Genomic DNA, 24,245 nt, shown 5'->3' with positions numbered 1-24,245 from the left:
GACGGAGGGATCCGTTTCCAGGTCGAAGGGCCACCTCATCGCTAGCGTTTATGTAACCGGTTAGGTTAGGAGGCGTTTCTCCATTTGTAGGGTGCAGCAAGACTCCCTTCCGCTGGGCCGAACTGTTCAGGGTACAGATGGTAAGAGTTCCTGTCACGTCTCCACAAGTGCAGGATCTGGCACGGGACACTTACAGTCTGTGCTCAGATCAGTTTTCTCATCTTTGTTAGTCAACTGTGCTGAGCTGAATGGGTCTGAACAAACAGAGCCGCTGTTTGTGAAAAGGTACCGTGCTGTTTGGCAGACATGAAATGCAAAGCTAAAAGGAGGGCAGACAACTCCGAATGATCCAGCTCATCAGACGTGTGTGGCGACTGGCAGTTGCTTAGCGGCAGAACTCTGCGGCCCTACGGTGGAAAAGAAGGCCATGTGACCCGGGGCGTCAGGGACACAGTAACTAGTGTCGGCTAGCCACCTAGCTAACTATAGCAATCACTAGAACAACGGCTGCTGCTAGAATGAGGCTAGAGAGAGACAGAGAGAGAGAGAGAGAGAGAGAGAGAGAGAGAGAGAGAGAGAGAGAGAGAGAGAGAGAGAGAGAGATGCACAGAGTGAAGAGAACAAGGAGAGAGAGATATGCACAGAGTGAAGAGAACGAGGAGAGAGAGAGAGATGCACAGAGTGAAGAGAACAAGGAGGAGAGAGAGAGAGAGAGAGAGAGAGAGAGAGATGCACAGAGTGAAGAGAACAAGGAGGAGAGAGAGGGAGAGAGAGAGAAAGCCAGTACCTCTGTCTTAGCGAGAGGGAGGAGTCATCGTGCTCCTCAACTGTGGCCAGAAACTTGAGGAAGTTTGGAACAGAAGAGGCGGAGTGAAGTTTGGCCCTTAGACTATTCAGTCCTGAAGGACTGAGGGAGGGCATAGAGAGAGAGATGAACGGAGAGAAAGACAGGCAGAGAGAGAGAGAGGGGGGAAGCAAAACGAAGATGACAGAGGTTGAGCAGGAAAGAGAGGAGACATATGGTGACAGATTAAAAGAGGGGGTGACAAGCCAGTGTGGATGGAGCTGGAACACATGATGTTCAACCATTTTAAAGCAGGCAGACCTGTGAATAATGGAAGCAGTTACTGAGTTAATGAACGCCCCCCCCCCCCCCCCCCCCCAACATGCACACGCACGCACACACACACACACACACGCACGCACACCTTCCATACCTGCACACGTGCAAGCACAAACATGCACATGCATACTAGCACACAAACACACACAGACCAGGTATGGAAAACCACAAAGTGAAATGCTGCAGGTTGTCATAGCGAATGCGATGACACGATACAGCATACGCCCTCTCAACCACATCTGGCGAAAACCCACCCGAGACCACAAACTCAGCAAACACAAAGCACAGCACACCACACCTCCACACACACACACACACACACACACACACCCACACACACTACCTCCGTTTGTGGGGCCGGGCGAGCTGCTCGAGGGCCAAAGCTCTCGGCTTCGTCGACCTCGGACACGGGAGAGGAAGAAGAGGAGGAGAGAAAGGAGGAAGAGGGGTGTATGGCGGGCCGCTCGCATCACTGACATGAGACAGCCTGACGGCCGCAGAGTGCGAGAAAAATTAATGAAAGAGGGAAGGGAATATGTGAGAGAGAGCGAGAAAGCGAGTGATAACAGATGCGGACTGAGAACATAGGAAGTGCAATAAACCAAAGCAGGAACATGGGCTAGAGGAAGTGAGGTCATGAGGGCCAAACAGTAAGTGATCATGTAGGAGGCAGAAAGTGAAACCGCAGAGCGCGTCTCTGCTGCTGCAGTATCTGTGGCTCCTCAAAAGCCGGCAGAGGAAGGAAAGGCCCTGAACAACCCGTGTACAGCGCACCAGCAGGGTGAACACAACAGCCATTAAACCCTGTGGCACATCTACGAGTGCTTCTCTTACCCCTTAACAGCACCGCAACTGCAAAAAGAGCAAAGTCACATTGATCTGATATTCGCAATTTATGGGCTTGTGGGGATACACAGAAAACCACCCGGATTCATTTAAAAAAAATCTAGTGTAAGCATGGGGGGGGGTGGGGATCAGCACCCACATACACAGAAAAACCCACACACCCCCCCACACACCGGCCCCCATCTACACACAGGTCCACGCACACACACACCCCCACTCACTTGCTCTGATGGGGTGAGTCCGTGCTGACAGAGTAGTGTCGTACGAGTTTGGGTTTAGTGGCGGCCGTGGACAGATGGGTGGGGACGCTTAGGCTGGATGGCGACAGCGAGGGGGAGTAGCCTATCGTGCTCGCCCGCTTCCTAAAGCCCTGGGCCTGGAGGTCATGACCCTCGGAATCCCCATCCCTGGCCTCCAGGCGCTTCAGGTCCCCCGTTGAACTGTGGGCACGCAGGGGGCTGGAGGGGTGGAGGGGCGGGGAAGGAGGCTCCACCAATAAAACGGTCTGAAAGGACACAGAAGACACAGGCCCCACCAATAAGACAATCAGACCAGACGCAGGTCTCCACCCATAAGACAATCGGAAAGGACACACAAGACACAGGCTCCACCCCTCAGAGCCTGCTTCCAGCGCGAGCTGCGGGTTTGGTGCGCACCAAGGGAAACGTACGTCAACAGGTTCACACATCAGCGAGTGACACCGCCACCATAACGAACAGAGTTGTGTTAAAAATCGTGAAAACAAAGACCTTCCATACAGGCCTCATATGATAATGTCAGCAAAGCAAAAGCGACATATAACGCTTAAGTGTACAAGTCAACATGAACGTGTCAGAGGCGGCAAACTGCAGCTGAATTCTCCTCTGTCTGGACTGGGAGGAACCTCCCTCGTCCGTTTGGGTGGAGGTTTGACGGTACATCAGCAAACACCGCACTCCAGCTGACGGCGCTCACACTGCAAACACTCGGTAGGGGTTCTCATATCTCTGACACTCATCCGTCCTCCACACGTCAGCCGGACTAGGGCGGAGGCGAGGGCTTTGGCGGTTGTGGTCGTGCTTGGTGTTGGAGCCGGGGGCGGGGGGGTGAGGTGTAGTGGTGGAGGCCCACCCTCTGTGGTAACGTGCGACACACCCAGTGCAGCCAGACGCGGGACAGCCGTCAGCCCAGACGCGTGCGAGAGGGAGCGAGATTCGCGAGGCCCTCCCTCGCTCTCTGTGCCTCCATCTCTCCACACCCGCCTTCCCCCCTCCCTCTCCATCCCTTTCTGTCTAAGCGGGGGTATACCGTATTCACGTTTTTATCTCTTGTGCAAACACTGCACTGAACATGGTCTCTTGAGAATCACTGGAGTGAATGAAGATGCCGGTGAGCTGTTTGTTTAGTGGCTTAGATCATGTGATGGGAGGCGTGGCCACACCCAGCAGTGAGAGAGGGAGGAGCTTGTGATGGGCAGGGCTTCCCGGGTGGAGCAGAGGGACAGGGAGATATGGGGGGGGGGGAACGGACCTGTGGAACACTGCTGAGAGTCGGCATAGAGGAAGAGCTGTCGGCGATCTCTCTCTGTGACCGGGATTTGCTGCTGCTCTGTGGGACAAACACAAACACACACACAAAGAGTGTAAGTGAAAAGGTGTGTATGTGTGTGTGTGTGTGTGTGTGTGTGTGTGTGTGTGTGTGTGTGTGTGTGTACCTTCCATATCCCCTCCAGTGACTCCGTGAGGGATCTCTTTGCTCTGCTCTTCAGCTGTTCCAGACGCAGTCGGCTGCTGCTCATGGTGCCCTCAGCACCTGCACACGTGTCCTCGCATGCTGCTGGAGCTTCCTGACACACACATGCACAAAACATGCACTTTAAAACAAGACAAAAAAACCCCCCACAAAAACCTGACACCAGAGAGCTCAAACGCATGGCTCTTTAAGAGGGGAAGTGTGTGTACCTGTTTAGTTTGCCCAATGTGTGTGTGCACATGTGTCTTCTGTCTCTCTTCATACAGCCGCCGTAAACATGACACAATCAGCTCATTTTCCTCCTGGTCAGACTTTGGCCTGGATTTCTATACACACAAACACAAACACAAACGCACACACAAACGCACACAGAGAAAGAGAGGACTGTTATCACATAAAATCCAAATAGAACAAAAAAAACCCCCCAGAAACCACAAAAGAAGTGAGCAGTTCTGTTTTGGAAGGCCGCTGAACCCTTTCGCCTTTTCTTTGTGACGGTGAAACGATGAGTTGACGAGGTTTGTCAGAGGACCTAGCCCCACGTGCAGAATGGTCCAAAAACCAGTAACAAGCTCACTCCGGCAATATTCTGAGCCTCCACTAGGTGGTGCCACTCACCAGAGCACAAACACTCCTCCTCAGCCTGGAGGAAGTGCACAGTATGCGACCTGCCCTGTTGAAGAAATCCTTACCACAGAAGTCCTTAAGCGATGACAGACGCCTGTGGCTGGGTATGGCTGGTGTGCATGTCAGCAGCTCGAACTCAAACGGCTAAACTACTCTCATCAGCAAACTCTCATAATAAAGTGAACACAGGGTCTGTGGGTTCACTATAGCTCACACAGGGGCACAGGTCTGTGGGTTCACTACAGCCTGTGACTGCCCAAACATGACAAACTCACCGTAGCCTGAAGATTTAAGAAATAAATTAGTAGATCTTGGACGGTGTGATGGTATGAAAACTAGAATTTGGAACAGTGTGTGTGTGTGTTATACCCACCAGGGTTGTCTCAAACACAGATGCCTGCTCCTGATTATCCAAACCAGCCACATGTTTCTGCAGCTCTAGTTTAGCTTTGGATGCAGGGAGACCTACACACACACACACACACACACACACACACACACACACACACACACACACACACTAAGGGGTAGCAGTGCACAGAGGCCTTGTGGTTTGTGTGTTCTGAGGTCTGTGGCGTTTATGTGATTTGAGGTCTGTGGCGTTTATGTGATCTGAGGTCTGTGGCGTTTCCTGTAGTTCAGTCAGCTCTCAGCAGTAAGTGCTTTACGCTTTACTGCTCGCTGTGGGTGAAGATACAGGCTGATTCTGTCTGAGAGCCTCCAGACAGAAATCTTTCGCTATAGCTCACAACTATGCTTTACCCACACACCACTACATGTATATCGTTTTATCATGAATAACAAATATTTTGTGTGTGCATGTGTGCAATATGTACTATTGAGCAGCTGGTGTGGTTGGGGTTGATCTTCACCCTCAATATGATCACACAGCCTGTGGAGTGTATGTGTGTTCGTGTGTGCGCACGCATGCTGGTCCTCACCCTCGATACGATCACACAGCCTATGGAGCTGCTGCATGGGGCAGCTGTCACACTGCAGGCTCTGGGCCCTAGTGCTCTTCTGCAGGGCGGCCACAGAGAACGCCTGCTTTAAAGTCAGCATGATCTCATCCACCTGTTCGTGGCATTGTGGGCGGGAAGGTGGGGGAGAAGAAAGAAACTGAAACCAGTGGATGACAAAATTCACTTCAGTAGATTGAACTTTGTGTGAGGATTCAAAACTCTGATGCTGCCCACGGCAGGCACTCGATCCTCTAAATCAGTCCAGTCCATCCCCAACATCTGCCCGTCCTCACCAGGGTCTCATTAGTGCACTGGAACACGTAGCACACGAACTGGCAACTCCCACTGTCAACAAACTCCCTACAGATAAAGCCAAAGTGATCCACGTGCCTTATACCCTACAGAGGGAGAGAACGAGAGAAAGGGAGGGAGATTATGTGAGTGTGTATAAGTAGTTTGAATATGGTTAACAGGAGGAGTGTTAGTGGTTGGGTCTGTGTGTGTGTGTGTGTGTGTGTGTGTGTGTGTGTGTGTGTGTGTGTAACCTGTGAGCAGAATGAGATCTCCCTGAAGCTCTTCTCAATAGCCACCTTCTTACTGTCTGGGCTTACCAAGAAGATCTGGGAATGACCAATCTGCAGACGCACAGAGAAGGATGAATGCGAGAGGGAGGTGGACACAGAGAAAGAAATGAGATATTACACTTGTTTTGGGTTTGATGTCATCCTCTTGATATCAGTCATTCAGTGGAGTCAACACATTCAAATGCACCGCAGATGAGTGCACAACTGTGTGTGTGTGGTTTCACTAGCAAGAGAAGTACACACATTTTTGAGGAAACCTCAGTGTAACTGCTGACTAAAACCATGTGTTTGCCACTGTTCTAATGTCGCCCTCTTAAACTGAAGTGCCATCTGTAATTCTAAAAATCTCTCAAACATTTTTCTCTCATTAATCTCTCTCCCCCCCCTCAGTCTCTCTCTCTCCCCCCCTCAGTCTCTCTCCCCCCCTCAGTCTCTCTCTCCCCCTCTCAGTCTCTCTCTCCCCCTCTCAGTCTCTCTCTCTCTCCCCCCCTGTCTCTCTCTCTCTCTCTCTCCCCCTCAGTCTCTCTCTCTCTCTCTCTCCCCCTCAGTCTCTCTCTCTCTCACCCCCCTCAGTCTCTCTCTCTCTCTCTCTCTCCCCCTCTCAGTCTCTCTCTCTCTCCCCCCCTCAGTCTCTCTCCCCCCCCTCAGTCTCTCTCTCTCCCCCCCTCAGTCTCTCTCTCCCCCTCTCAGTCTCTCTCTCCCCCTCTCAGTCTCTCTCTCCCCCTCTCAGTCTCTCTCTCCCCCTCTCAGTCTCTCTCTCTCTCCCCCCCGTCTCTCTCTCTCTCTCTCTCTCCCCCTCAGTCTCTCTCTCTCTCACCCCCCTCAGTCTCTCTCTCTCTCTCTCTCTCTCTCTCCCCCTCTCAGTCTCTCTCTCTCCCCCCCTCAGTCTCTCTCCCCCTCCCCCCCTCAGTCTCTCTCCCCTCTCAGTCTCTCTCTCTCTCCCCCCCTCAGTCTCTCTCCCCCCCCTCAGTCTCTCTCTCTCCCCCCCTCAGTCTCTCTCTCCCCCTCTCAGTCTCTCTCTCCCCCTCTCAGTCTCTCTCTCTCTCCCCCCCGTCTCTCTCTCTCTCTCTCTCTCCCCCTCAGTCTCTCTCTCTCTCACCCCCCTCAGTCTCTCTCTCTCTCTCTCTCTCCCCCTCTCAGTCTCTCTCTCTCCCCCCCTCAGTCTCTCTCCCCCTCCCCCCCTCAGTCTCTCTCCCCCTCTCAGTCTCTCTCTCTCTCTCTCTCTCCCCCTCAGTCTCTCTCTCTCTCACCCCCCTCAGTCTCTCTCTCTCTCTCTCTCCCCCTCTCAGTCTCTCTCTCTCCCCCCCTCAGTCTCTCTCCCCCTCCCCCCCTCAGTCTCTCTCCCCCTCTCAGTCTCTCTCTCTCTCCCCCCCTATCTCTCTCTCTCTCTCTCTCCCCCCTCAGTCTCTCTCTCTCTTTCCCCCTCAGTCTCTCTCTCTCTCTCTCCCCCCTCAGTCTCTCTCACTCTCTCCCCCACCTCAGTCTCTCTCACTCTCTCCCCCACCTCAGTCTCTCTCACTCTCTCCCCCCCAGTCTCTCTCACTCTCTCCCCCACCTAGTCTCTCTCTCTCTCTCTCTCCCCCCCTCAGTCTCTCTCTCTCCCCCCCTCAGTCTCTCTCCCCCTCCCCCCCTCAGTCTCTCTCCCCCTCCCCCCCTCAGTCTCTCTCCCCCTCTCAGTCTCTCTCTCTCTCCCCCCTATCTCTCTCTCTCTCTCTCTCCCCCCTCAGTCTCTCTCTCTCTTTCCCCCTCAGTCTCTCTCTCTCTCTCTCCCCCACCTCAGTCTCTCTCACTCTCTCCCCCACCTCAGTCTCTCTCACTCTCTCCCCCCCCTCAGTCTCTCTCACTCTCTCCCCCCCCCTCAGTCTCTCTCACTCTCTCCCCCCCCTCAGTCTCTCTCACTCTCTCCCCCACCTCAGTCTCTCTCACTCTCTCCCCCCCAGTCTCTCTCACTCTCTCCCCCACCTAGTCTCTCTCTCTCTCTCTCTCCCCCCCTCAGTCTCTCTCTCTCCCCCCCTGTCTCTCTCACTCTCTCCCCCCCCAGTCTCTCTCCCCCTCTCAGTCTCTCTCTCTCTCCCCCCTATCTCTCTCTCTCTCTCTCCCCCCTCAGTCTCTCTCTCTCTTTCCCCCTCAGTCTCTCTCTCTCTCTCTCCCCCCCTCAGTCTCTCTCACTCTCTCTCCCCCCCTCAGTCTCTCTCACTCTCTCTCCCCCCCTCAGTCTCTCTCACTCTCTCCCCCCCCAGTCTCTCTCACTCTCTCCCCCACCTAGTCTCTCTCACTCTCTCCCCCACCTAGTCTCTCTCTCTCTCTCCCCCCCCTCAGTCTCTCTCTCTCCCCCCCTGTCTCTCTCACTCTCTCCCCCCCTCAGTCTCTCTCTCTCTCTCCCCCCCCTCAGTCTCTCTCTCTCTCTCTCCCCCCCCTCAGTCTCTCTCTCTCTCTCCCCCCCCTCAGTCTCTCTCTCTCTCTCTCCCCCCCAGTCTCTCTCTCTCTCCCCCCCAGTCTCTCTCTCTCTCCCCCCCTCAGTCTCTCTCTCTCTCCCCCCCTCAGTCTCTCTCTCTCTCCCCCCCTCAGTCTCTCTCTCTCTCTCCCCCCCTCAGTCTCTCTCACTCTCTCCCCCCCTCAGTCTCTCTCACTCTCTCCCCCCCTCAGTCTCTCTCACTCTCTCCCCCCCTCAGTCTCTCTCACTCTCTCCCCCCCCTCAGTCTCTCTCACTCTCTCCCCCCCTCAGTCTCTCACTCTCTCCCCCCCCTCAGTCTCTCTCTCTCCCCCCCTCTCAGTCTCTCTCTCTCCCCCCCTGTCTCTCTCACTCTCTCCCCCCCTCAGTCTCTCTCTCTCTCTCCCCCCCTCAGTCTCTCTCTCTCTCTCCCCCCCCTCAGTCTCTCTCTCTCTCTCCCCCCCCTCAGTCTCTCTCTCTCTCTCCCCCCCTCAGTCTCTCTCTCTCTCTCCCCCCCTCAGTCTCTCTCTCTCTCCCCCCCCCTCAGTCTCTCTCTCTCTCCCCCCCCAGTCTCTCTCTCTCTCCCCCCCTCAGTCTCTCTCTCTCTCTCCCCCAGTCTCTCTCTCCCCCCTAGTCTCTCTCTCTCCCCCCCCCTCAGTCTCTCTCTCTCTCTCCCCCCCTCAGTCTCTCTCTCTCTCCCCCCCCTCAGTCTCTCTCTCTCTCCCCCCCCAGTCTCTCTCTCTCTCCCCCCTCAGTCTCTCTCTCTCTCCCCCCCTCAGTCTCTCTCTCTCTCCCCCCTCAGTCTCTCTCTCTCTCCCCCAGTCTCTCTCTCCCCCCTAGTCTCTCTCTCTCCCCCCCCCCTCAGTCTCTCTCTCTCTCTCCCCCCCTCAGTCTCTCTCTCTCTCCCCCCCCCTCAGTCTCTCTCTCTCTCCCCCCCCCTCAGTCTCTCTCTCTCTCCCCCCCCAGTCTCTCTCTCTCTCCCCCCTCAGTCTCTCTCTCCCCCCCTCAGTCTCTCTCTCTCTCCCCCCCTCAGTCTCTCTCTCTCTCTCCCCCCTCAGTCTCTCTCACTCTCTCCCCCCCTCAGTCTCTCTCACTCTCTCCCCCCCTCAGTCTCTCTCACTCTCTCCCCCCCTCAGTCTCTCTCACACTCTCTCCCCCCCTCAGTCTCTCTCACTCTCTCCCCCCCTCAGTCTCTCTCACTCTCTCCCCCCCTCAGTCTCTCTCACTCTCTCCCCCCTCAGTCTCTCTCACTCTCTCCCCCCCCTCAGTCTCTCTCACTCTCTCCCCCCCTCAGTCTCTCTCTCTCTCCCCCCCTCAGTCTCTCTCTCTCCCCCCTCTCAGTCTCTCTCTCCCCCCCTCAGTCTCTCTCTCTCCCCCCCTCTCAGTCTCTCTCTCCCCCCCTCAGTCTCTCTCTCCCCCCCTCAGTCTCTCTCTCTCTCCCCCAGTCTCTCTCTCCCCCTAGTCTCTCTCTCCCCCCCCTCAGTCTCTCTCTCTCTCTCCCCCCCTCAGTCTCTCTCTCTCTCCCCCCCCTCAGTCTCTCTCTCTCTCCCCCCAGTCTCTCTCTCTCTCCCCCCTCTTCAGTCTCTCTCTCTCTCCCCCCTCTCAGTCTCTCTCTCTCTCTCTCTCTCCCCCTCAGTCTCTCTCTCTCTCACCCCCTCAGTCTCTCTCTCTCTCTCTCTCTCCCCCTCTCAGTCTCTCTCTCTCCCCCCCTCAGTCTCTCTCCCCCTCCCCCCCTCAGTCTCTCTCCCCCTCTCAGTCTCTCTCTCTCTCCCCCCCTATCTCTCTCTCTCTCTCTCCCCCCTCAGTCTCTCTCTCTCTTCCCCCTCAGTCTCTCTCTCTCTCCCCCCCTCAGTCTCTCTCTCTCCCCCCTCTCAGTCTCTCTCTCCCCCCCTCAGTCTCTCTCTCCCCCCCTCAGTCTCTCTCTCTCCCCCCTCAGTCTCTCTCTCTCTCCCCCAGTCTCTCTCTCCCCCCTAGTCTCTCTCTCTCCCCCCCTCAGTCTCTCTCTCTCTCCCCAGTCTCTCTCTCCCCCCTAGTCTCTCTCTCTCCCCCCCCTCAGTCCTCTCTCTCTCTCTCCCCCCTCAGTCTCTCTCTCTCTCCCCCCCCTCAGTCTCTCTCTCTCTCCCCCCCCAGTCTCTCTCTCTCTCCCCCCTCAGTCTCTCTCTCTCTCCCCCTCTCAGTCTCTCTCTCTCTCTCTCTCTCCCCTCAGTCTCTCTCTCTCTCACCCCCCTCAGTCTCTCTCTCTCTCTCTCTCTCCCCCTCTCAGTCTCTCTCTCTCCCCCCTCAGTTCTCTCCCCCTCCCCCCCTCAGTCTCTCTCCCCCTCTCAGTCTCTCTCTCTCTCCCCCCCTTCTCTCTCTCTCTCTCTCTCCCCCCTCAGTCTCTCTCTCTCTTTCCCCCTCAGTCTCTCTCTCTCTCTCTCCCCCCCTCAGTCTCTCTCACTCTCTCCCCACCTCAGTCTCTCTCACTCTCTCCCCCACCTCAGTCTCTCTCACTCTCTCCCCCCCCTCAGTCTCTCTCTCTCTCCCCCACCTCAGTCTCTCTCACTCTCTCCCCCCAGTCTCTCTCACTCTCTCCCCCACCTAGTCTCTCTCTCTCTCTCTCTCCCCCCTCAGTCTCTCTCTCTCCCCCCTCAGTCTCTCTCCCCCTCCCCCCCTCAGTCTCTCTCCCCCTCTCAGTCTCTCTCTCTCTCCCCCCCTATCTCTCTCTCTCTCTCTCCCCCCTCAGTCTCTCTCTCTCTTTCCCCCTCAGTCTCCTCTCTCTCTCTCCCCCACCTCAGTCTCTCTCACTCTCTCCCCACCTCAGTCTCTCTCACTCTCTCCCCCCTCAGTCTCTCTCACTCTCTCCCCCCCCTCAGTCTCTCTCTCTCTCTCCCCACCTCAGTCTCTCTCACTCTCTCCCCCCAGTCTCTCTCACTCTCTCCCCCACCTAGTCTCTCTCTCTCTCTCTCCCCCCCTCAGTCTCTCTCTCTCCCCCCCTGTCTCTCTCACTCTCTCCCCCCCCAGTCTCTCTCCCCCTCTCAGTCTCTCTCTCTCTCCCCCCTATCTCTCTCTCTCTCTCTCTCCCCCCTCAGTCTCTCTCTCTCTTTCCCCCCTCAGTCTCTCTCTCTCTCTCCCCCCCCTCAGTCTCTCTCACTCTCTCTCCCCCCCTCAGTCTCTCTCACTCTCTCCCCCCCCAGTCTCTCTCACTCTCTCCCCCACCTAGTCTCTCACTCTCTCCCCCACCTAGTCTCTCTCTCTCTCTCTCCCCCCCTCAGTCTCTCTCACTCTCTCCCCCCCTCAGTCTCTCTCTCTCTCTCCCCCCCCTCAGTCTCTCTCTCTCTCTCCCCCCCTCAGTCTCTCTCTCTCTCCCCCCCCTCAGTCTCTCTCTCTCTCCCCCCTCAGTCTCTCTCTCTCTCCCCCCCCCTCAGTCTCTCTCTCTCTCCCCCCCCAGTCTCTCTCTCTCTCCCCCCTCAGTCTCTCTCTCTCTCCCCCCCTCAGTCTCTCTCTCTCTCCCCCCCCTCAGTCTCTCTCTCTCTCCCCCCCCTCAGTCTCTCTCTCTCTCTCCCCCCCCTCAGTCTCTCTCTCTCTCCCCCCCCTCAGTCTCTCTCTCTCTCCCCCCCCAGTCTCTCTCTCTCTCCCCCCTCAGTCTCTCTCTCTCTCCCCCCTCAGTCTCTCTCTCTCTCCCCCCCTCAGTCTCTCTCTCTCTCCCCCCCTCAGTCTCTCTCTCTCTCTCCCCCCTCAGTCTCCTCTCACTCTCTCCCCCCCTCAGTCTCTCTCTCTCTCCCCCTCAGTCTCTCTCACTCTCTCCCCCCCTCAGTCTCTCTCACTCTCTCCCCCCCTCAGTCTCTCTCACTCTCTCCCCCCCTCAGTCTCTCTCACTCTCTCCCCCCTCAGTCTCTCTCACTCTCTCCCCCCCTCAGTCTCTCTCTCTCTCCCCCCTCAGTCTCTCTCTCTCTCCCCCCTCAGTCTCTCTCTCTCCCCCCCTCTCAGTCTCTCTCTCCCCCCTCAGTCTCTCTCTCTCTCCCCCAGTCTCTCTCTCCCCCCTAGTCTCTCTCTCTCCCCCCTCAGTCTCTCTCTCTCTCTCTCCCCCCCTCAGTCTCTCTCACTCTCTCCCCCCCTCAGTCTCTCTCTCTCTCCCCCCCTCAGTCTCTCTCACTCTCTCCCCCCCTCAGTCTCTCTCACTCTCTCCCCCCCTCAGTCTCTCTCACTCTCTCCCCCCCTCAGTCTCTCTCACTCTCTCCCCCCCCTCAGTCTCTCTCACTCTCTCCCCCCCTCAGTCTCTCTCTCTCTCCCCCCCTCAGTCTCTCTCTCTCTCCCCCCCTCAGTCTCTCTCTCTCCCCCCCTCTCAGTCTCTCTCTCCCCCCCTCAGTCTCTCTCTCTCTCCCCCAGTCTCTCTCTCCCCCTAGTCTCTCTCTCTCCCCCCCTCAGTCTCTCTCTCTCTCCCCAGTCTCTCTCTCCCCCCTAGTCTCTCTCTCCCCCCCCCCTCAGTCTCTCTCTCTCTCTCCCCCCTCAGTCTCTCTCTCTCTCCCCCCCCCTCAGTCTCTCTCTCTCTCCCCCCCCAGTCTCTCTCTCTCTCCCCCCTCAGTCTCTCTCTCTCTCTCCCCCCTCAGTCTCTCTCTCTCTCCCCCCCTCAGTCTCTCTCTCTCTCTCCCCCCTCAGTCTCTCTCACTCTCTCCCCCCTCAGTCTCTCTCACTCTCTCCCCCCCTCAGTCTCTCTCCCCCTCTCAGTCTCTCTCTCTCTCCCCCCATCTCTCTCTCTCTCTCTCCCCCCTCAGTCTCTCTCTCTCTTTCCCCCTCAGTCTCTCTCTCTCTCCCCCCCTCAGTCTCTCTCACTCTCTCTCCCCCCTCAGTCTCTCTCTCTCCCCCCCTCTCAGTCTCTCTCTCCCCCCTCAGTCTCTCTCTCCCCCCCTCAGTCTCTCTCTCTCTCCCCGTCTCTCTCTCCCCCTAGTCTCTCTCTCTCCCCCCTCAGTCTCTCTCTCTCTCACCCCCCTCAGTCTCTCTCTCTCTCTCTCCCCTCTCAGTCTCTCTCTCTCTCCCCCCCTCAGTCTCTCTCCCCCTCTCAGTCTCTCTCTCTCTCCCCCATCTCTCTCTCTCTCTCTCCCCCCTCAGTCTCTCTCACTCTCTCTCCCCCCCTCAGTCTCTCTCACTCTCTCTCCCCCCTCAGTCTCTCTCACTCTCTCCCCCACCTAGTCTCTCTCTCTCACTCTCTCCCCCACCTAGTCTCTCTCTCTCTCTCTCTCCCCCCCTCAGTCTCTCTCTCTCCCCCCGTCTCTCTCACTCTCTCCCCCCCCTCAGTCTCTCTCTCTCTCTCCCCCCCTCAGTCTCTCTCTCTCTCCCCCCCTCAGTCTCTCTCTCTCTCCCCCCCTCAGTCTCTCTCTCTCTCTCCCCCCTCAGTCTCTCTCTCTCTCTCCCCCCCTCAGTCTCTCTCTCTCTCTCCCCCCTCAGTCTCTCTCTCTCTCTCCCCCCTCAGTCTCTCTCACTCTCTCCCCCCCCTCAGTCTCTCTCTCTCTCCCCCTCAGTCTCTCTCACTCTCTCCCCCCCTCAGTCTCTCTCACTCTCTCCCCCCTCAGTCTCTCTCACTCTCTCCCCCCTCAGTCTCTCTCACTCTCTCCCCCCTCAGTCTCTCTCACTCTCTCCCCCCTCAGTCTCTCTCACTCTCTCCCCCCCTCAGTCTCTCTCACTCTCTCCCCCCCTCAGTCTCTCTCTCTCTCCCCCCCTCTCAGTCTCTCTCTCTCCCCCCTCAGTCTCTCTCTCCCCCCTCAGTCTCTCTCCCTCCCCCCCTCAGTCTCTCTCACTCTCTCCCCCCCCTCAGTCTCTCTCACTCTCTCCCCCCCTCAGTCTCTCTCACTCTCTCCCCCCTCAGTCTCTCTCACTCTCTCCCCCCCTCAGTCTCTCTCACTCTCTCCCCCTCAGTCTCTCTCACTCTCTCCCCCCTCAGTCTCTCTCACTCTCTCCCCCCCTCAGTCTCTCTCACTCTCTCCCCCCCTCAGTCTCTCTCACTCTCTCCCCCCCTCAGTCTCTCTCACTCTCTCCCCCCCTCAGTCTCTCTCACTCTCTCCCCCCTCAGTCTCTCTCTCCCCCCTCTCAGTCTCTCTCTCTCTCCCCAGTCTCTCTCCCCCCTCAGTCTCTCTCCCCCCCTCAGTCTCTCTCTCTCCCCCCTCAGTCTCTCTCTCCCCCCCTCAGTCTCTCTCACTCTCTCCCCCCCCTCAGTCTCTCTCACTCTCTCCCCCCCTCAGTCTCTCTCACTCTCTCCCCCCCTCAGTCTCTCTCACTCTCTCCCCCCTCAGTCTCTCTCACTCTCTCCCCCCCCTCAGTCTCTCTCACTCTCTCCCCCCTCAGTCTCTCTCTCCCCCCCCCTCAGTCTCTCTCTCTCCCCCTCAGTCTCTCTCTCCCCCCCTCAGTCTCTCTCTCTCCCCCCTCAGTCTCTCTCACTCTCTCCCCCCTCAGTCTCTCACTCTCTCCCCCCTCAGTCTCTCTCTCCCCCCCTCAGTCTCTCTCACTCTCTCCCCCCTCAGTCTCTCTCTCCCCCCCCTCAGTCTCTCTCTCTCCCCCCTCAGTCTCTCTCTCTCCCCCCTCAGTCTCTCTCTCTCTCCCCCAGTCTCTCTCTCCCCCCTCAGTCTCTCTCTCTCCCCCCTCAGTCTCTCTCTCTCCCCCCCTCAGTCTCTCTCTCTCCCCCCCTCAGTCTCTCTCACTCTCTCTCCCCCCCAGTCTCTCTCACTCTCTCTCCCCCCAGTCTCTCTCACTCTCTCTCCCCCCAGTCTCTCTCTCCCCCCTCAGTCTCTCTCTCCCCCCCTCAGTCTCTCTCACTCTCTCCCCCCCTCAGTCCCTCTCTCTCCCCCCCTCAGTCTCTCTCTCTCCCCCCCTCAGTCTCTCTCCCTCTCTCTCCCCCCCTCAGTCTCTCTCTCTCCCCCCCTCAGTCTCTCTCCCTGTCTCTCCCCCCCTCAGTCTCTCTCTCTCCCCCCCTCAGTCTCTCTCCCTGTCTCTCCCCCTCAGTCTCTCTCTCTCCCCCCTCAGTCTCTCTCTCCCTGTCTCTCTCCCTCCCCCTCAGTCTCTCTCCCCCCCCAGTCTCTCTCCCCCCTAGTCTCTCTCCCCCCTCAGTCTCTCTCTCCCTGTCTCTCTCCCTCCCCCCTCTCTCTCTCCCCCTCAGTCTCTCTCTCCCCCCCTCAGTCTCTCTCTCCCCCCCTCAGTCTCTCTCCCCCCCCAGTCTCCCCCCCCTCAGTCTCTCTCCCCCCCAGTCTCCCCCCCCTCAGTCTCTCTCCCCCCAGTCTCCCCCCCCTCAGTCTCTCTCCCCCCAGTCTCCCCCCCTCAGTCTCCCCCCCTCAGTCTCTCTCTCTCCCCCCTCAGTCTCTCTCTCTCAGTCTCTCTCTCCCTCCCTCTCTCTCCCCCTCTCTCTCTCCCCTCAGTCTCTCTCCCCCCCAGTCTCCCCCCCTCAGTCTCTCTCTCTCCCCCCTCAGTCCTCTCTCTCTCAGTCTCTCTCCCTCCCTCTCTCTCTCTCCCCCTCTCTCTCTTCCCCCTCTCTCTCTCCCCCCAGTCTCTCTCCCCCCAGTCTCTCTCCCCCTCAGTCTCTCTCCCCCAGTTCCTTTCCCAGTCTCTCTCCCCCCCAGTCTCTCTCCCCCTCAGTCTCTCTCCCCCTCAGTCCCCCCCCCCCTCAGTCTCTCTCTCTCTCTCTCTCTCTCTCTCTCTATCTCTCCCCCTCAGTCTCTCTCTCCCCCCGTCTCTCTCTCCCCCATCTCTCTCTCCCTCAGTCTCTCTCTCCCCCCCTCTCTCTCTCCCCCCCAAGTCTCTCTCTCCCCCCAGTCTCCCCCTCCCCCCAGTCTCTCTCCCCCCCAGTCTCCCCCCCCTCAGTCTCTCTCCCCCTCAGTCTCTCTCTCTCTCAGTCTCTCTCTCTCTCAGTCTCTCTCTCTCTCCCCCCCTCAGTCTCTCTCTCTCTCCCCCCCTCAGTCTCTCTCTCTCTCCCCCCCTCAGTCTCTCTCTCTCTCCCCCCCTCAGTCTCTCGCAAAATTCATCAACACTACACACAGTATGAAACAGAACAAACAGCTGGGAAGGCTCTTATACCACCCATTAGCACTATAGTTCGGAACAGCCTGTCCTGTGGCTGTACCCAACAACAGCGTCATCAAAACACCCAGTGGAGCCAGCGTCTCACTGGGGGCTTGACGAAACAGAGCAAGAGTGGGACGAGCGTCTCACTGGGGGCTTGACGAAACAGAGCAAGAGTGGGACGAGCGTCTCACTGCGGGGTTTGCGATAGAGAGAGAGAGAGTGGGGTGAGTGTCTTGCCGTGGGGTTGGCGGATGGATGAGAGCCTGTGTGGTCTGTGGGACATTTCTGTGCTCTCATGACTGCACTGCAGGTGTCAGTTCAGGACCAAACATAAATGGAGAACTGAAAGACCCCCGCCCCCCTCCATTAAAGACAGCGCTCATTCCTGCAGTGAGCTCACTTCCTGTGCAGCTATCAACTTCCTGTGTGTCAGAGACAGAGGAATTAGAGTGCTGAAAAATACTTTGTCTGGACTTGGATGATTCAGGACTTCGTGTGTGTGTGTGTGTGTGTGGGGGCGGGGTGGGGGGGTTCAATCACAGCAGCTGAAAGCATTCTCACAGTAACCAAGTCCATATGGCTTCTACTTCCCATCTCATACTTCTCTCTCAGCAGTGCGGCTCTGTTACTCAGAACCAGCGTGAGTAGATCTGGAGCCAGCTTTTACTTCTCAGGCTGTGAATTGGGCCCATTCCAGAGCCCAGACCAAGAATCTCATACGTCATTGGCTTAACAAAATAAATATATTATTGACAAAGCAAATTAGTGACAAAATTTCTCGTTCACGCATGGAGCAAATGTTTCAAGCTCTCCTTAAGATCCCCTTAGCACGCCGCGCTTCGCCCCTCCCACAGCCGTAAGCAAAGCACGCCGGGCCCCACCGCCCTCCCCGGCTGGTTGGGTGTTGCTCTGTAAACATGCTCGCGAAGACCAAAAGCACGAGACACGTGACTGACGCTGGTCTTCATCTTCTCGGAGGTCTGGATGCCTTTTGGATGGAATGTGGTGTGGAATGCGTGGTTATACACACGTGGGCTAGAATGTGTGGTTGCGTGTGTAGCTGTGTAGGGCGCACGGATCCAACATTCTCCAAACACGGACCGCCTAAAGCCCTCAGAACACAGCTAGCGGCGGCTGGATCTGGAAGGGACTGGCTAAACGGGACCCACAGGAATAATAACGATTTACCAGCGGGTCTTAAACGCAGCTTCAGTGTGCGAGTTTGCTGGAAAATGTCCGTCATGGAACGATGGGCCCTAAAGGCCAGTGTGACATCACAACTCAAACACTCTATGACATTACAGGGCTCTGGTAGTCCTCAAAGACCTAGTTCTCTTCTGCAGACTTGTGTGTGTGTGTGTGTGTGTGTGTGTGTCCTCACCATAAACAGCATGGTCCTGTTCTCCTGCAGGCTGGTGTGTGTGGGTGGGTGTGTGTATGGTGAGGAGAGACACCCACAAACAACACAGTCAAGTTCTCCTGCAGGCTGGGGTGTGTGTGTGTGTTTGTCCTCACCATAAACAGCATGGTCCGGTTCTCCTGCAGGCTAGTGGGCTGGACCCCGGTGGCCCGGCGTTGGAGCTCAGGGGACAGGCCGTTCTCATCTAGCGCCTGCAGTGTGGGGAAGCTGGGGTCCCTCCTGAAGAACAGCGGCTTCTGCCCTCCACCGCCCCACCCCTCACTGGTCACCTGGGCAGCAGAGTCACACACTCAACAGCCCTGCATGCTCCGCTCAGGCTTCCAATAGTGCAGCCATTTTAAAACGTTACTTACATTTTTTTTTTTTTTTTAACTAGTCAGAGATCTTGGAAGTTCTTCCCCTGAAATTTTAGAACTGAATTTAGAAATTAAACTTAGAAGGGAAACACGAGTGGTGAGTTCCCTGTGCACCCATTTCTAACTAGTCAGAGATCTTGGAAGTTCTTCCCCTGAAATTTTAGAACTGAATTTAGAAATTAAACTTAGAAGGGAAACACGAGTGGTGAGTTCCCTGTGCACCCATTTCTCGCCCCTCTGCCGAGCAGGACGTATGCGTGGGAGGTCTGCACGGGACATTGGGCGGGGGGGGGGGGGGGGGGGGTGGTTCTGCATTTAACATTTTTATTAAAGAATAAATTAGAATCAGGCTTCTAAAAGTATTCACAACACCTAACGATATGCAATAACCATATCGTTAGGTTAGGTATCATACTTGAAAAACATACTTACATGTCGCCCACCCCTGTGCACATGCCTCACCTGCGTGAGCGAGAAGGCTCTCCTGATGCCGGCGGCGAGGGAGTTGGCGGCGCCCGCCCGCCCAAACTTCTCTATGCACTCGTCGATGAGCGCAGGGGGTGCGTGTTTGTGGGCCACCACTACCCGCCCGCAGAAGAGCACCTCGAACTTCTTGGCGAAGGCTGTCGCCGTGTCCGGGCTGTATTGGCAACCGTTGCTATGGTGACCATCACCGGGGAGAGCGGCTGCGGCGGGGGCTTCTTCCTGCCGGGCTGAGCTCTTGCTGGCCTGCCTGAGGGTGCTGATGATTTCTGGCACCTAAAAGTAGAGGGGAGGGGGGGATGGTTTAAAATGCATAACTACAATGAAAGAAAAGAGAAAAAAAATCATATGATTGACTATGCATCATTACATCAGCCAACAACTGGTCACTGGCAAATGTTTTAGAAACAGTCGACCCTTTTGTGACAATCAAAATGGAAGGACAGTGTTCTTGATGCTTTAAACCCACTCTATACTTTAGGAATGAGAGGAAATGTGTTAAACTATTATGTCAATCCTCTTATAAGTGAAGTGCTGTCTTATGTGAAGTGTAGCCAAAACACATGGAAGCAGAAAAATAAAACTATTTGTATAGCTCTGCGTTTTTCCCTCAGTCGGTACAAGTATCTGCCAGCAATTTTCCTACAGTTGCAGAGTTCAGTTATATTGTCTGGTTACATCTTGTGATTTCTGTGACCTTTAGACTTGCATGTGACCTTTTGCAAATGTGTCATACAAAAGGAAATTTTACAGCTTTTCACAATTGTGAAATTGGGAAATTCTGATGCAAATGAATAACCAGCAGGCTGATGTAGGGCCTTGAACATTGAGGGCCCAATGACACATCCAGAGTAAGAATGGGTAGCTGTCATGGGGGCAATAGAGCTTTACTGTCACTCATTGGGCTGCCCAATGGAAACAGCACACAGAAATGAGGCGGGCCTGTGCGTATAAAAGTGTCGAAGAGAACAAATAGCACCTTTCAATTTCATTCCGGCCATCTGCCCCAACAGATCATCTTCAAGCTACTGTGGGAGCCATGGTCTACCAATCTAAGAGCTTGCTGTTGAGACGACAGTCACTATTAAAGCTGGTCTAAGCGATTGCTGTAGCATCCACAATCTCGAACTAATTAAGCTGCTTATCTGTTGTGGATGCCATGAACTATTAAGGATGCTCTAAGCAACTGCTGTGGCGGCCACAGTCTTGTACTATTAAAGCTACTATAAGCAACTGCTGTTGCTCCGAGCTCTGGCCCTCCCCCGCCCTATTGAAAAAGTGAAAGATGTTTTCCTGCCTTCTGTTGCCTGAGTTTATTGCTCATGCGCGTCAGCTTGTTAAAAGCTGAACACTCATTAGACTGCTGCAAACCGGTATTCAACTTCATGGCTCTAACTTGAGAGATCAGTGGTATGCAATATACTCAACCACAAAAATGTAATTGAGTGTGTGTGTGTACACGCACATGCACATGCAGGTGTAAAGCAGGAAGAGCTGTCTGTGAGTGTTAGTTAAACCTTGTATAATCTCTAGCTATACAGTTAGAGACTACAGTCATGTGGCAACACAGCTTGTTATCGAACCCCTATCCCTGTATCAATGGTTTCTGGACCCACAACCCTGCTGGTTGGACACTGGAGTAGTGCACCACTCTCATCCCAACAGTGACAATGACGTTTCATGCTGCCTGAAACATCTGTACTTCCCCTGCTACTACCATGTCAGTTTCACTGGGATTCTTGTAAAGTAGTTGGTGAGTGTACATTAGCAGTACATTAAACACAAACTCCATTATGAGTGACTATTCCTGGTAAGCCCCTTTACTCATCCCAACTGCTTCGGTACGAAACTCTCACCTTTGACCACTCAACTCACAGCGAGCGCCTGACCTTCCAAAAGCAGACACTGGGACGATCTTTTTACTTCCCGCAAATTATCACGTATTCAATGAAAACATCCTGCATGGCCACGCGTCCTTGAGGACTGCACGCTAAACTCTCCGCGCTCCCTTCCTGGTGTCCCGCAAAGCGTGACGCGCTTCGTTGCGGTCAGTGGGCCCATCGTATCAGAGGGCCCCGCTGCAGGAACACGGAGATGGAGGCATTTAGTTGGTAAGTAGACAACATTCATAACTCACATGGTCTTATTACAGCATCGTAATAACACCGTGTGTGTGTGGGAAACGGAGTACTGCATGTGGGACAGGGTCCTGCAAGTGCTCCCTCTGAGATCTCTGTCCATTGTCACAGATCTCGGCACGCCGGCTCAGTGTCTGATCTCCATATCTGACCATCATCACAGGTTTCAGCACTGCAGCTCTGTCTGATCTTCATATTATCTGTCGTCTCACGTCTCGGCATTCCGGCTCTGCACTCAATCTGGGTCCACCCCACTCCCCCAACAGAAACCTGCTTTGTTCACAGAGTTCGTTACAAACTTTTGGGCCGCTGATTCATATGGGCGTTTCTGTAATGCTGAAACCACTGGGCATGAAACTGCATCTTAATTACCCAACACAGCATGAACAGTGGTCATTTCAGGTCAACTGTAACCTCTGTCCGCCACAAGTGTAGCCAACAGTCTATCACCACAGAGAAACACTGTGACATCTCTTAGTGCCCGGAAGAGGACAAAAAATAAGTTATTCCCAAGACACTTGCATTGACGCCAAATGGCACACACAGATCAGCTAATATCACACAAGCATTTAAACCAAAACTCTGACACTGGCATGGATCTGGGTGTTGGTTACTGCACATGGCTTAATACCCAAAGGAGCCGAGAGTGGCTCAATCTCTCTCTCTCTGTGTTCAGCAACTCATCGGTTAGGAAGGGTTGGGGTTTGGCAAGCAATAGGGCTACATGGCCCATCGACTTGAACTCACAAGGTATTTTTAATACAACGGGTGGTGAGTGTATTCCACCGTCTGCTCCAGTAACCTACTTGGAGACGACATGATGGATTACACACAGCAGAATCACCAGAGCTGTGGGACCAGTGTTCAAAATACGGTCACAGCTAGCAAAGCATCGTGGGGGATTTCCAGGGAGAGAGCCTCCACTCTGGTTCACTGAGCGGCACAGAGTACCGGGAGAGAAGTCAGGGAGCGGCAGCTTGGTCAGCCAAGTTCTGATGCTCTCGTTGACGAATCAGCACGTGGGAACGCAGCAATACACCCAAGAGTGTTTAAGGAAAGTAGAGAGGAAAAACGACTAGTAGTGACTGATCTTGGTTTTTTAGGGACTGATGCTGATAATTAGAGAGCAGGGCAACCAATGGTCGATGTATAAGGCACAACTGCTAAAAATAATTTAATTAATAGTAGTAATAAAAAACAAAAACAATAAATGCTGTTCACAAAATTGCTGAACTGGAACATTTTTTTAACTATAAATAGTTATTGCTTCGTTATTGTCTGCACTGTTTGTACTCTGTCTGCTTGACAGAGAGGACATTCTGTTACATATAGTTACGCTAATTATTCCATGTGGGTGTGTGTGAGAGAGAGAGACAGACACACACACACACACACACACACACACACACACACACACACACACACAGTGAAGAAACTGCATCGAAGCCCATATCGTTCTTTCCCAAAAACGTTGGCAAGTTGATAACATTAATGCTAGCTTTTAGAGCTCTGTTAACGTATGCCAACAAGGTAAATCTCCAATTAGCAAATGCAACCGACTGTAACTTATGTTGGGTATATTATAACTATCAAATCAATCGCTTATGTTAATAAATTGTTGACACGAGAACAAGACTTTTTTAGCCCTGAAGATAGCTAGCTAACCTAGTTTAGCTGGTTAAAGGTTTGCTAACGTTACAATTCACAAATAACACACGCATTTTAAATCTAATTATACAGTGAACATTATACATGTTAAGCGTGAACAATTAAATATATTAAGCTTTGAAAGATAATGAAAGTTTTACCATTTTCTCTTAGGAAACGTTACATTTAGCATTGATGCGCACTATTTTACAACACCAAATGAAATTTAGCTGTACAATGGCAATACGGACACAAAGGGGAGCTCTAACATTGCTCCACAGCGGTTAGGCTGTCAGGGCTAGTCAGCGTCTCAGCCAGTCTGCGTTGCGCCTATAGGCATTTTTTTCAGCCTCGTGAGTGCAGGCATTGACTGGTGCAGATTATCTCAAAACGGCATTAATAGGTCCGATTAATCGGTCTGCCAATATACTGGTCAGCACTGAAAACCTCAAAGAAAACAATACAAATCAGTGGGAACTAGGAACAGAGAAACACAGAATGAGAACAGAGTCAGAGAGTGGGGCACCAAGTAAAGCCCTTTGTGTGTACTGGATTTCAGGAAATGAACCAATGCAGCAGTTGCAGAGCGAGTTAACGTCATTGTGCTTTCGCTAAAGAAGATAAAGTGTAAGCTTGAACTGTGGCCCAGGCCTCAGCATGGCCAATCCTCAGGCAACTCTGAAATATGTTTCAATTATAAAACACCACCAGCAAACAGAACTGAAAACACAGAAAACTCAACCACAAACAGGCTGGGACAGAAGTATAATGATTACACCTGGTTGGAGGGTAGGGGAGAGAGGTGTGAGTGAGGGAGCGTGTGTTTGTAAGAATGACAGTGGGGTTATACAGACAGAGAGGGAGAGGGAGAATGAGTGGGTGTAGCTGGCAGCTGAATCTTGCTGAGTCTTGCATGGTCTTGTCTACAGAGGGAACGCAACATGCCATAATTCACACTGTAGTTTAGCAACTCTGCTGGACCATGTTCTGTACTTCACCTACAACTAATGTGACACACACACACACACACACACGCACGCACTTCTGAACAAAAGCTTTGTATCCAAGGTAGGCTAATGGAAGAAACATTAGATGAGACACCCCCCGCCCACCCCCACCCGCCTTACTAAACGGGTAACACTCATGCGTGCATGAAACAGCCTCTCAACACTTGTCATATCTTTTCTGGTCTGGAAACCATGCGCCACACTGGCTGGTTGAGAATTCCAAATGACAAACATCAAGTCATGTGACCTCCCCAGCCTTGAAGGGTGTTAACACAAACACAGAGGCAGTCTCCAGCTGGCCAGCCCAGCCTCTAGAATTGGGTTTCAGCAACACCAAACTACAAGGCCTTTTTAGGCTGGGAGAAGGACTAGGATTCAGAATATCATTTCTTATGCAGTTTACCAATCTGCTTCTCACCTCGCTAATCTGTTTAGCTCCGTCGGAGAGTACTGGCCCGCTCACGATGCACAAGGCAGGGTGGTACCACTTGATGACAAGTACTGCTTGGAACAAGTCTTACTTCTCCTTAGGAGAAGTACAGCTCATCCATTGCAAGGTTTAGGGGACCAGCATTAAACTCTGGCCCTCCAATCCAGTCCTGGACTTTGTAATCACTAGCAACGAATGAAACATGCACAGTGGCGCTCAAGTCGTTCAAATCCTGATCTGTGTATTCAAGCTGCAGTGGGCGTTTTCAAATCCCAGCTCTCGAGGTGCGAGCGCTGCAGGTGTCCTGCTCTCCTCTTGCCTAGGAGACAAACGTGCTGGACAGCTCAGGTCCTGAGGCAGTCGTTGGCCTTCCAAACACCTACACCAGGCCTCGATTTAGCGTCTTCTTGTTCAGACCCCCCTGCCCCACACTTATTA

The 24,245-nt window shown here is 54.4% G+C and overlaps 1 protein-coding gene across 11 annotated transcripts in view; it reads right to left on the bottom strand.

The window, feature by feature from the left end:
- Nucleotides 1–24,245, bottom strand: part of tbc1d1 (TBC1 (tre-2/USP6, BUB2, cdc16) domain family, member 1) — a 49,841-nt gene that overhangs the window by 13,514 nt on the left and 12,082 nt on the right. For 4 of the 11 annotated variants that reach the window (XM_081714299.1, XM_081714298.1, XM_081714306.1 and 1 more), the window contains 13 exons: nucleotides 18,535–18,861; nucleotides 17,842–18,015; nucleotides 5,835–5,924; nucleotides 5,583–5,687; nucleotides 5,269–5,401; nucleotides 4,701–4,792; nucleotides 3,910–4,026; nucleotides 3,663–3,794; nucleotides 3,479–3,556; nucleotides 2,191–2,474; nucleotides 1,958–1,975; nucleotides 1,467–1,610; nucleotides 788–907 (listed from right to left, as the gene is read on the bottom strand). In XM_081714299.1, coding sequence (XP_081570425.1) covers nucleotides 788–907; nucleotides 1,467–1,610; nucleotides 1,958–1,975; nucleotides 2,191–2,474; nucleotides 3,479–3,556; nucleotides 3,663–3,794; nucleotides 3,910–4,026; nucleotides 4,701–4,792; nucleotides 5,269–5,401; nucleotides 5,583–5,687; nucleotides 5,835–5,924; nucleotides 17,842–18,015; nucleotides 18,535–18,861 — 1,814 coding nt within the window. The other 7 variants (XM_081714301.1, XM_081714300.1, XM_081714302.1 and 4 more) reach the window with 7 other exon arrangements.

Source organism: Electrophorus electricus, chromosome 5 (genome assembly GCF_041902795.1).
Source record: "Electrophorus electricus isolate QZ-2024a chromosome 5, ASM4190279v1, whole genome shotgun sequence".
NCBI classification, from domain to species: Eukaryota; Metazoa; Chordata; class Actinopteri; order Gymnotiformes; family Gymnotidae; genus Electrophorus; species Electrophorus electricus.
This window is presented reverse-complemented; position numbering and strand designations above follow the sequence as displayed.